The sequence below is a fragment of the Pongo pygmaeus genome, chromosome 5 (assembly GCF_028885625.2).
Source record: "Pongo pygmaeus isolate AG05252 chromosome 5, NHGRI_mPonPyg2-v2.0_pri, whole genome shotgun sequence".
In the NCBI taxonomy this organism is placed as follows: Eukaryota; Metazoa; Chordata; class Mammalia; order Primates; family Hominidae; genus Pongo; species Pongo pygmaeus.
This window is the reverse complement of record NC_072378.2, coordinates 117,460,177-117,472,368: the sequence shown is the minus strand read 5'-3', so window position 1 is coordinate 117,472,368 and position 12,192 is coordinate 117,460,177. Positions and strand designations below refer to the sequence as shown.

Here is a 12,192-nt window from a genome sequence, read left to right as displayed (position 1 = left end):
CTTCTCTGCCTAGTTATACCTGTGCCTTTGACTTATTTTTGTCCTAGCAATTTTCATTATCAGAATTATTTTTTCTTTTTACAAATTTGTCACTCAGTTATTATCTACCTCCTTCTAAGGGAAGTCCTGTAAGGCAGGGAGTTTAACTTTCTTGCTTACTGTCATATTCTTAGATCCCAAAACCATGCTTGGCATGAAAAAGGCCAATTGTTCAAATATTCTTGAATGAATGAATGAATAATTTTTAAGGGAACAATGCCTCAGTTCATATGGAGGGCAGTGGGCGAGGCTTCCTAGTGTTACAGAAGCTGGAAAGGGCACTGGCAGCCTATGTGCCAGTCTGGGAAACCAAGGGTGGAGCCAGAGGGACAATAAAGATGGACTGACTACGATGAGGAAGATGGGAATGTGGGGGAACGGAGAGAGCAAGCTGATGTAGCCCCTGGGAAGAGTAAACTTGGCCTCCACTGTGGGAATGGCAGCTCAGTAACGGAATATTCCACATGAATGTCCCATCCAGGGGCTTCCGGCTCAGATTCTGTAAATTCCTTAAATCCAACCATCTTTAGATTCTCTCTAGGCAACTCAAGCTTGAGAAACACTGGATAACTTTATTTGAAGTCCAATGTTGAATTGCCACCATGGTTCAGGGAGGGGTGAAGGAAGGTGAAAGGAGTGGGGGGATGGAGGGAGTGGGAGGGAGGGAGTGAGAGAAAGAGAGAGAGAGAGAGAGATTGAGAGAAGGAAACGTACTTGTTAGCTTTGCCTCCACTTGAGATAACTTTTAAACTCCCAGAAGGATGGGAATTTTATTATCGATTTCCCCTGAAAATATCAGAAAAAAACGGACCACAATTTCCCCTGATTGTCAGGACTAGCTATATTTCAAAATAATCTGTATTTCCAAATACATCTCCTCTCGTCTCCTCAGTTTTCTTTTTTGGGGAAAAAAACCCGCATGTTATATAATAATTTTGCTGTAAATTGGTTTGTTTATTCTCTGCAGTTAATAAATATGTCGAAGGCTTCACTAAAATATGTAAACAGGATGTGAAATATATACTAAACTTGAAATTAAATAATTCCAAACCCAAACTGAGGTATTTAAATTAATCCTTAACTAAGCAAACCTGGGTTTATCAGGCGCCCTTCCTTTTAGTATGCAGATCAATCATTGAAATGTTCGTATTTGCAAGTTATAGCTCTTCTTTTTAGGGCAAATGTATTGTGCCTGCTTTCCGCTATTACCATGAGAAACAATAGCATGTTGTCCTAGGTATTATAGTTACAAATTGAAAGACAGCAGGAAGATTGATCGTGATTGTGTTGTAGTTTTACAATATTGTGCCTTTTCTGCAAGTATGTGTGTGTGTGTTTTGTAGCTGATGTTAATGCATCTGTTAAGAGTTGCAGGAAATTTGTGTTTCAGTCATCAAATTATGTACTGTATTTTTCGTTAATGAGATAAAATGTAAATATCATTAAGTTTTCATAGATTTTAAAACTCAACATTGGTATAAAGATATTCATTGAAATGTTCAGCTACTATACAAATTTATAGTCAACTTTTAATTTTCCAAGGAAGACTGGGATATATAAAATAAATAGGTAATCCCTAAGCATCATTTTACTCTAAAGTTTTAGGTTTTAAGCTCATTAAAACATTGACCAAGATGGCAAGCAGATAATTGTACTGCTAAGCTCAGTGTTTTTTCAAACTATACGATGTGACACATTAGAGGGTCGTCAAATCAATTCAGCCAACCAAGAGTCACATTAAACAAAATGAAACAATAGAATAGAATATCATTGTACATATAAGAGCACATCACAGACAAGGGGTTTCTTTTGGGGACAACAAAAATATTCTAAAATTAGATTGTGGTGATTATTGCATAACTCTGAATATTCTAACAGCACTGAACTGTGTACTTTAAATAAGTGAGTTTATGGCAGGTGAATATATTTCAATAAAACTTCTAAAAATGGAGGGAAAAGTAATGATCATTTCAGGAATCTTTTTTTCAACATGTATGTGTGTACTAAGTTGTTTTGTTAAATTATTTTTTGCTATGGAGCATGGTCAAAAGTTTGGGAAGTGCCAGTCTAGCAAGTGGGAATTTTACTGCGGGGGAAATAGTTGACATAAAGATGTACTTGCGTATTAGGCACTCCGATTTCAAAGATTTACTCGTATATTGGGAAAAGATATAGTTGTATATTAGGCATTCGGATTTCAAAATTTAGTTGAAGCTTATCAGCAAAACCAGTACCAAGGCTGCCCTGACTGTCATGCTCCCTGTCTTCCACAGCAGGAGTCGTGTGAGGTTGGCTGCAGCAGTGCAGAAGGTGCATATGAAGAAGAAGTACTGGGTAAGAGGACACACTCGACTTTTAAAAAATAGTCTGCACCACTCTAGTGACTTGTACTTATGTAAAGATAATGAAACACCTCTCAAAACATCTTGACTTCTGCATCTCCATATAATAAAAAATATCTACTTAGAGAATTCAATAATTTCAAACGTATAGGCCATTCTGATAAAGATTCAGCAAGATTCTTCTTTCAGAACAAAACAGAGGAAACAGTACCTGACTAATGTTTAGGACCAGATTTTGTCCTCAAGTTCAGTAGGTACACTCACTTCTATCTTAATGACAGACAAATGTACATCCTGAGCAGACTTGATGTCAGAGAATGCCACTGTTTTTTTTTTTAATTACTACTTAATCGAAGTGAATGTCACTTGATATTATTTATTTATTTATTTTTTCTTTCTTTTTAAATTATACTTTAAGTTTTAGGGTACATGTGCACAACGTGCAGGTTTGTTACATATGTATACATGTGCCATGTTGATGTGCTGCACCCATTAACTCGTCATTTAACACTAGTTATATCTCCTAATGCTATCCCTTCCCCCTCCCCCCACCCTACAACAGGCCCCGGTGTGTGATGTTCTCCTTCCTGTGTCCATGTGTTCTCATTGTTCAATTCCCACCTATGAGTGAGAACATGTGATGTTTGGTTTTTTGTCCTTGCGATAGTTTGCTGAGAATGATGGTTTCCAGTTTCATCCATGTCCCTACAAAAGACATGAACTCATCATTTTTTATGGCTGCGTAGTATTCCATGGTGTATATGTGCCACATTTTCTTAATCCAGTCTATCATTGTTGACATTTGGGTTGGTTCCAAGTCTTTGCTATTGTGAATAGTGCCGCAATAAACATACGTGTGCATGTGTCTTTCTAGCAGCATGATTAATAATCCTTTGTGTATATACCCAGTAATGGGATTGCTGGGTCAAATGGTATGTCTAGTTCTAGATCCCCGAGGAATCGCCACACTAACTTCTACAATGGTTGAACTAGTTTACAGTCCCACCAACAGTTTAAAAGTGTTCCTATATCTCCACATCCTCTCCAGCACCTGTTGTTTCCCAACTTTTTAATGATCACCATTCTAACTGATGTGAGATGGTATCTCATTGCGGTTTTGATTTGCACTTCTCCGATGGCCAGTGATGGTGAGCATTTTTTCATGTGTCTTTTGGCTGCATAAATGTCTTCTTTTGAGAAGTGTCTGTTCATATCCTTCACCCACTTGTTGATGGAGTTGTTTGTTTTTTTCTTGTAAATTTGTTTGAGTTCTTTGTAGATTCTGGATATTAGCCCTTTGTCAGATGAACAGATTGCAAAAATTTTCTCCCATTTTGTAGGTTGCCTGTTCACTCTGATGGTAGTTTCTTTTGCTGTGCAGAAGCTCTTTAGTTTAATTAGATCCCATTTGTCAATTTTGGCTTTTGTTGCCATTGCTTTTGGTGTTTTAGACATGAAGTCCTTGCCCATGCCTATGTCCTGAATGGTATTGCCTAGGTTTTCTTCTAGGGTTTTTATGGTTTTAGATCTAACATTAAAGTCTTTAATCCATCTTGAATTGATTTTTGTATAAGGTGTAAGGAAGGGATCCAGTTTCAGCTTTCTACATATGGCTAGCCAGTTTTCCCAGCACCATTTATTAAATAGGGAATCCTTTCACCATTTCTTGTTTTTGTCAGGTTTGTCAAAGATCAGACAGTTGTAGATATTTGGCATTATTTCTGAGGTCTCTGTTCTGTTCCATTGATCTATATCTCTGTTTTGGTAACAGTGTGCTGTTTTGGTTACTGTAGCCTTGTAGTATAGTTTGAAGTCAGGTGGCGTGATGCCTCCAGCTTTGTTCTTTTGGCTTAGGATTGACTTGGTGATGTGGGCTCTTTTTTGGTTCCATATGAACTTTAAAGTAGTTTTTTCCAGTTCTGTGAAGAAAATCATTGGTAGCTTGATGGGGATGGCATTGAATCTGTAAATTACCTTGGGCAGTATGTTTTAATCACTGGAAGGTATAGGCATACTGTATTGAATGTACCTTTCATTATTCAGCTAACAGTTATCCGATAGAGTGCGTACTGTGTATGACTCCCCAAAAGGCTGTAGGAATTTGTAAAATGTACAGAAGCTATGCTTCTCAGTGTTAGATTTTGAGCAAGTAGGGGGCTTGGGTGTTTATCAGCTCCCTCTGCCTGATTTCAGAGTAGGTTGGGCATGTCAAGGTAGCTTTGCCTTAGTGTGTTAACTCTCCAGTAGTTTCTAAAAGGCCAGTGCTTTGATAAGTCATGGCTTGGATGTCAGCAGATATCATTTCCAGAATTCCCTAGGGCATCCTCCCACCGAGCTGTAGACAGTTCCCTTAAGTCTGAAGGATGCTTGGCTCTTCCATACGTTGTAGTTCTTGACTCAGTGGCTTGTTCCTTGCTCTCAGTGGCTGATGGAAATCAGAAGGGGAATCTTATCTTGCTGTTCTGATTTGCTTCTGCCCTTTAGTGTCCCACAAAAGATACCCTAGACATTTCTGTGGAGAGGTAGTGATATTACATTTTTTTTTCTGTGTCACGGGAATTAGCTGTGGATAAAATATATATTTTATGGTTTCCAAGCTGTGCACTGATGTGCTCCAGGCCATTACAGCAATCTCATGGGGAGCCATGGAGTATTTTAAACACTCAAGGTAAACACAGAGATATGTGAAATCTGTGGGACGGTGATACCCAATCTGATCATAAGATTGGAGGACTTGTGCAGTTCCCAAGAGGTACACAGGCCCCATTAGTATGCAATTATTTTTATTTAAGGATGAAATAAATATACAGTTTTATCTTTCAATTTCTTATTTGTTTCAAATATCTACCAAATTGTTAGATACCAAATTGTTAGTCAATTTGGTATTAACACATACTTATTAAGTTATACTACTTAAAAAATTGAACGGTTAGAGAATTCTTTTGGTTCAGGGAACCATAAAAAATTTCTGAGAAACTAAGAACACCAGAACTGAGGAACTGTGGCATCTTTTATTTACATTCCTTTAATATATTCTAAAATTATATTACCAGCTTAATTATACAATTCTGTTAGAATACAAGTGTAATCAATGCTTTATTTTTATTTTCTCATTGGCTATGGATCAATGTCTATGTACCACTAACAAATGAGATGTACCAAGTCTAAATAAAGACATTTGTACTTAAAGACCATATCTGTAGTCTGTTATAATGAATCCTTTCGTCCATGATCCTAAGACCTTATTTGTCTTTAACACATCTGATTTCTAGGTCATTTATCGGTGAGTATGCTATATTCATTTTAGATACTTCCCATATCTCTTTTCACATGATGGAAAATGATAATAGCTAATAACATATTAAATAAATAGCTAATAACATAATAAATAAATAAATAAACATATATATTTGCATATACAAAAATATGCATGCATGTGTGTGTGTGTGTGTGTGTGTGTGTGTGTGTGTGTGTATATATATGAGAGAGAGTGACAGAGTCTCACTCTATCACCCAGGCTGGAGTACAGGGACACAATCACAGCTCACTGTAACCTCAAACTCCTGAGCTCAAGCAACCCTCCTGCCTCAGCCTCCTGAGTAGCTAGGCATGAGCCACCATGCCTGGCCAAAAATAGCTATTTTTTATTAGGCATTTATGAGTTGACCACTTTTCTCATTAATTAATATGTATTAGCTCCTTTTGTCCTCAGAGTTATACATACTATTATTAACCTCATTTTACAGGTGAGAAAATTGAGGCACAAAGTTTATATCCTTGCTTGAGGCCACATAACTGGTAAAGGGTATCTCTGAAATTATAACCCAGCTGCCTGGTAACAGAGCCTTTTCTTACCCACTGTGCCATGTACTGAAAATAGGATGGAGCTCAGTCTAGCTTCCCTTTTTCATTTGGCTCTCTCTTTGCCTTGATATTTTAGCATAAACCTACTTTACCTTTTTTTTTCATATGTATCACCATGGCTTTGAAATATGTCTATGTTTAGCTATGATATTTACATTTACTTGTACTTATATAACTGATCACATCTGCCCAATTCTCAACTTTTGTCATTTCTGATGCCTCCTGGTTATTTTTCCTCACTCTGCTGACAACTCCATCATTGGACACCCCTTCAAGGTGTCCACAGCATACCTAATTCCTGCTATCGAGAGTCTCACAACAAGAAAGGGAAGGAAAATGGAGGTGTGCTTTGCTTATTCAGTTATAATAGTAAAAAATGAACTATAAAAAGAAGAATCAGCAGAGAAGGGTTGTGCTAGGCCTCTTTGTGGGCTAGGGCCTCAGATGACAATGGCCTTGATTTTTCGGGATTACAGAGTATGGACTTTATTTGGTCCGTGTCTGGTGTCTGTAATGATGAGAATTGTATCAATTTTCTCTTAACCAGAGTAAGGTCCTGGGAGTTTTTAATTAACCATTTTAAGCTCCCTACCAAATTTACCATGCTTTCTCAACCAGGGTGCTGATTTGTTTCTATAAAAGAAAGCCAAAGCATTAAATTCATCACAATTTTGGAAAAATATAAAAAGTAAAGTAAAATCATTTCATCCCAGTGACATACCATTCAGAAATCTAGCCCTTAGTACCATGCCTGGCAAGCAGCACCTGAGAAATTGCTGCCAATTGTAATATGTCTAATGTTTAGATGTCCTGAAATATTTTATAATGTGAAACAGCCGATCATAGCGTCCTTTGGAGTAAAGGCAATTGCTCTGTACATATAAAAAAAATTTGTTGTTAAGATGCACAGCAATAGTAGAATTAGAGTATAAAATTTCAGGAATATATTGGGGTACGCATCCCAGGATAATGGATGGTTCTGTTGTGCCACAGACATGCTCTGAGCACTGGCTCCCCCGGCCTGTAAGAGAATGGTATTGTAAGAGAAAACTGGACAGCTCAGAACCCTCTGTGTCATCTGCCTGTAAAACCAAAACCTGAACAAAAAAATACTGTGTTCAAAGATAACAATAAATTCTGTGGAAAAAAGACTGACAGACTGACTGATTTTTAAAAATAAACTGAATATGCATACCATTGATTATTCAGGTGAGTTATTGTGGCAAGATGCAGTTTTAGCAAGAGAATGCAGAGAGCCCTGGATGAGACAGGCACACACTCTCTTGCGCTGATGGACAGGAGTGCATGGTGAGTGAAATCTTGTTTTTTCCCCAGAAAATGCAGACCTTCCAACTGCACCCTTTGCTTCTTCCATTGGAAGCCACAATATGACATTACGATGGAAATCTGCCAACTTCTCTGGAGTAAAATACATCATTCAGTGGAAATATGCACAACTTCTGGGAAGCTGGACTTACACTAAGGTATGAAAGGCTGCCTTTGTACCTAAACCCAGACCTCTTCACAATTTTTTTTTTTTTTTTTTTGAGATGGAGTCTTGCTCTGTCACCCAGGCTGGAGTGCAGTGGCGCGATCTCGGCTCACTGCAAGCTCTGCCTCCCGGGTTCACGCCATTCTCCTGCCTCAGCCTCCCACAGGCGCCCGCCACCGCGCCCGGCTAATTTTTTGTATTTTTAGTAGAGACAGGGTTTCACCGTGTTAGCCAGGATGGTCTCATCTCCTGACCTCATGATCCGCCCGCCTCGGCCTCCCAAAGTGCTGGGATTACAGGCGTGAACCACTGCGCCCTGCCCCCAATTTTTAAAAGTGCCAAATTATTACTTATAAGCATAAAGGCCTTCTAGAAAAGATTCAACTGTAAGATGGGTAGTTGGGTTAAGATGAACGTTAATCTCAGCTACTCTGTAACATGTTAATGCTAAGCCTTAACATTAAGGCTTATTTTATAGGGAAAATATAATATTTATTTTATAAGGAAAATATAATGTTGGACATACATACTATTCCTGCAGTACAGCATCACGTAACCGTTCACTTCATTAGTCATTATCTGCCCATCCCAGCTAAGATGAGTCCAGCTAGGATGAAGGGCAGAAGAAAGATTCTCATGGGGGTTGTTGCAATTTAGAAGTACTGTCTATGGTGGTCATCCAGGACTGTGTCTTTTAGGGAAGCATGAGAAAGTTTAGAAAAAAAAAAAATAGTCCCAAGATACTATGTGTACTAACATAGAAAAATTTAAGTCCTTGAGGTAAATGCCAAATAATTGAATCCATAATTTTGCTATTTTGAAGGGGAGAATTTCTGAGTGAATTCTGCACGCTGATGTCTGAATGGCTTAGCTCTAAGCTCCAGGCCTCTTATTTCATCTTCTCTGTTGAGCCATCCATCTTCTACAAATTAATCTATGCTTTTGAGTCCCAGTGTGGGGTGCTGATTCTGTATATGCTGATTATTGTCACTCCTTGATCTAGACTGTGTCCAGACTGTCCTATGTGGTCGAGCCCCTGCACCCCTTCACTGAGTACATTTTCCGAGTGGTTTGCATCTTCACAGCGCAGCTGCAGCTCTACTCCCCTCCAAGTCCCAGTTACAGGACTCATCCTCATGGAGGTATGGTGTGCACACATTTCTTATGAAAGGACATTATTCCAAAGCTTTGATTTAGTTTGTTTTTATTTTAAACAATAAAATAAATCTATTCCTTGCTATTAATCGATCCATTCAACAACTAGGTACATAACTATGTGCCAGGTAGTATTCTAGGTACTCACAATACCTTTATGATCAAAAGAGACAGTGACCCCTGCTCTTGTGGAGCTCACTTTCTTTTTTTCTTTTCTTTTCTTTTTTTTTTTTTTGGAGACAGAGTTTTGCTCTGTTGCCCAGGCTGGAATGCAGTGGTGCGATCTTGGCTCACTGCAACCTCCACCTCCCAGGTTCAAGTGATTCCCCTGCCTCAGCCTCCTAAGCAGCTGGGACTCAGGCATGCACTACCATGCCTGGCTAATTTTTTGTATTTTTAGTGGAGATGGGATTTCACCATGCTGGCCAGGCTGGTCTTGTATTCCTGACCTCAAGTGATCTGCCCGCCATGGCCTCCCAAAGTGCTGGGATTATAGGCGTGAGCCACCTCGCCCAGCTGGAGCTCACATGTTGGTGGAAGAGAAATTTTCTGCAATAAACATAAGAAATAAATAAAGTATATTGTAAGTGGGATGGTGCTGTGTGCTATAGTAAGAGGAATATTTTGAGCAGGGTTCGTCATTTAGGGATTGGAAATGAAGAGTGAAGAGGGAAGGAGAGGCCAGTGGCAGTATGAAATAAGGTGGCCAGAATGAGCCTCGGTGAGCTGGTGGGGTAAAGTTTGAGCAAAGACTTAAAGGAGGCAAGGAAGTCAACCAGGCACCTATCTCACATAGAGAGTTTCAGGCAGAGGGATGGTCCGTGTGGAGGACCTAAGGCAAGAATATCCTTGGCCTGATCAAGGAGCAACTAGGAGGCCCATGTGGCTGAACAAGAGTGAAGGAGGCAGAGGAGTAACAGCTAAAGTCAGAGAGGTGTGGGCCAGATCCCAGTCTACCTCAGGGATCTTGGTAAGGAATGTGGCTTTTATTCTGGAAGGAGAGTCACGGTAAGGTTTTGAGGAGAGGAGTGACATGATCTGATGCAAACTGCCTTATACATTAAAAGGAAAACTGGCTGCTGTATGGAGAATGAACTCTGGGGTGTGGGAGGAAGCAAGAAGAACTGGTAGGAAGCCATGCGGTGACCCAGGTGAGAGGCCCAGGGGTGGTAGTGGTGTGATATAGATATGTTTGGATTCTATTTTTATTTCTTGATATAATTTTAGTCTTTTTATTGCCTAGGTTGTAAACTTCTTTTGGCTGTGGAAAAATAACATCAGTAAAAAAATTCACCTCCTTTTTTTTTTTTTTTTAACTGAAAAGTTGGTTATTTTTTGTATTATATTTTAATATAATTGAAAGGAAGATTGGGCACTTTTTTCATTCACTCAAGTATTTATCAAGGACCTATTATATACCAGACATTGTTCTAGGAACTGAAGTTGATAAAATCCTAACACTTATGGGGCTTGCATTCCAGCTAGGGAAGACAGTCCAATAAGTAATTAAGTAAAAGTATTTTTTGGGTTATGAGAAGACCCAATGAATAGCACCCTTCTTAGTCTGAATTCTGAACGAATAAAAGATAAACCAAAAATGGCCAGAAGATGGCTGCAGGAATGTCAATATTATTTCTGATAAGGGCCAAATTGGATGATGATAGATTTTAAAGTAGGAAGCGGGATCTGACACATAGCCAGAGGCTTGGTCGCATAGGGCCATACTGACCCTGATAAGGAGTACAGATTTTATTCTAAGTGGGACAGAATGTCTTTGGAGTGTTCTAAGGAGGGGAGGGACTGGTTCTAGTTTTAAAACTTTCAGTATGGCTGATGCATGGAGAGTAGACTGGGAGGGTGAAAGGAGGGCCAGGGAAGCTGGGGAGCTGTTAGGAGGCCAAGCAAGTCAGGCTTGATTTGGTGATGGCTCTGACTAGGATGGTGATGGGAAAACAGGGAAAGGTTTGTCATATATTTTGAAGATTGAGCTGTTGGGGTGGCTGAATGGATTTGGCAAGGAAGATGGGAAAATCAAAGTTGCTAACTTAGACTTTCAGTCTGAACACCTGAACGTCATCATTTACTGAGACAGGGACAAGGGTAAATTAGGAGGAGTGGCTTTCCTAGATAAAATCATCAGTTCTTTTTCGGCCAAGTAAAATTTGAGATGTCTATTGGATATCCAAGTGGAGTTGCTGAGGAAGCAATTAAATGGAAGGATTTGGAACTCAGGAGGTAAGTCGAAGGTATCCAAACTACCAATTTAGGAGTTATCACCACAGAGATGTGATTCAAGCCATGGGCCTGGAGGCAATATGCTAAAAGTGAATGTGGTTGAAAAAAGGAGGTCAAGTTGTCAGCCCAAGGGCCCTTAATATTTGGTGACCGGGAAGAAGAGGAGGGACAGCAAAGGACACAGAGAAGGAGAAACTCAGGAGCTTGCGGTGTCTCAAAGCCAAGTGATGAAAGTGTTTCAAAAATGAAGGTGATTGAGTATGACACAGTGACATTATCTCTGGAAAGCAACAAAAAGCTTTTTGTCTGCCAGATTCCTGCTTCCTCATTTTCCCACCCTTTATACAGAATGTTGCCCTATCAGAATATAACTTTATCTTAGCTGCTGTCCTCTGAACACTAATATATCCTTAGAGCAATTCTAGCTCTAAGTAAAGGTTGTTGTTCTCTTGTTCAAAGTATATTCATGGGATATCTATAGATGCATGGATACTTTAAGAAACTTTCTTGTAGAAGAGATAAAGCACATGTCTAACTAACCTCACAATAAGGTAAAGCTTTATTAAACACATAGAAAAAGTACTGACAAATTCCCATGGAAGTTTAGAGGAGGGAAATTTTATTTCTGAAATGAAATATCAAAGAAATCTCTTTGGAGGAAGTCTCATTTGTTGAGTTAGACATGAGGTGAGGAGAGAAAAGGGCAGGTCCAGGTGTCTATGTGACCAGGGTCACCAAGATTGGATTCTAAGGCATGGAGGGAAATCAGTCAGTATTCCATCTGCTGGAAGCATAGGATACAGGAAGAAAAATAGTGAGAATAACATTGGGAAGGCAGACTAGGTCCAGATTACCAAGAATCTTAAATATCCTGGGTAAGGAGTTTGTACTTTATTTAGAATGCAGTTAGGAGCTATGGAAGGTTTTAAAACACAGCAGTAATTGCTTCACATGCTTCTCAAAAAGAGAATTTTGGCAACTGCACGTAGAATAGATTGAGAGAATGAGAGAGATTTGGAAGTACAGAGGTAGAGACCAGCTGGGAGGTTACTGTATTATTTTAAG

The 12,192-nt window shown here is 39.2% G+C and overlaps 1 protein-coding gene across 3 annotated transcripts in view; it reads left to right on the top strand.

Annotated features, from left to right (window-relative positions):
- ROS1 (ROS proto-oncogene 1, receptor tyrosine kinase) overlaps positions 1-12,192 on the top strand; it is a 156,993-nt gene that overhangs the window by 20,361 nt on the left and 124,440 nt on the right. For all 3 annotated transcript variants that reach the window (XM_054491542.2, XM_054491544.2, XM_054491543.2), the window contains 3 exons: positions 2,313-2,373; positions 7,581-7,729; positions 8,741-8,879. In XM_054491542.2, the coding sequence (XP_054347517.2) occupies positions 2,313-2,373; positions 7,581-7,729; positions 8,741-8,879 (349 nt within the window). The remainder of the gene's footprint in view (positions 1-2,312; positions 2,374-7,580; positions 7,730-8,740; positions 8,880-12,192) is intronic.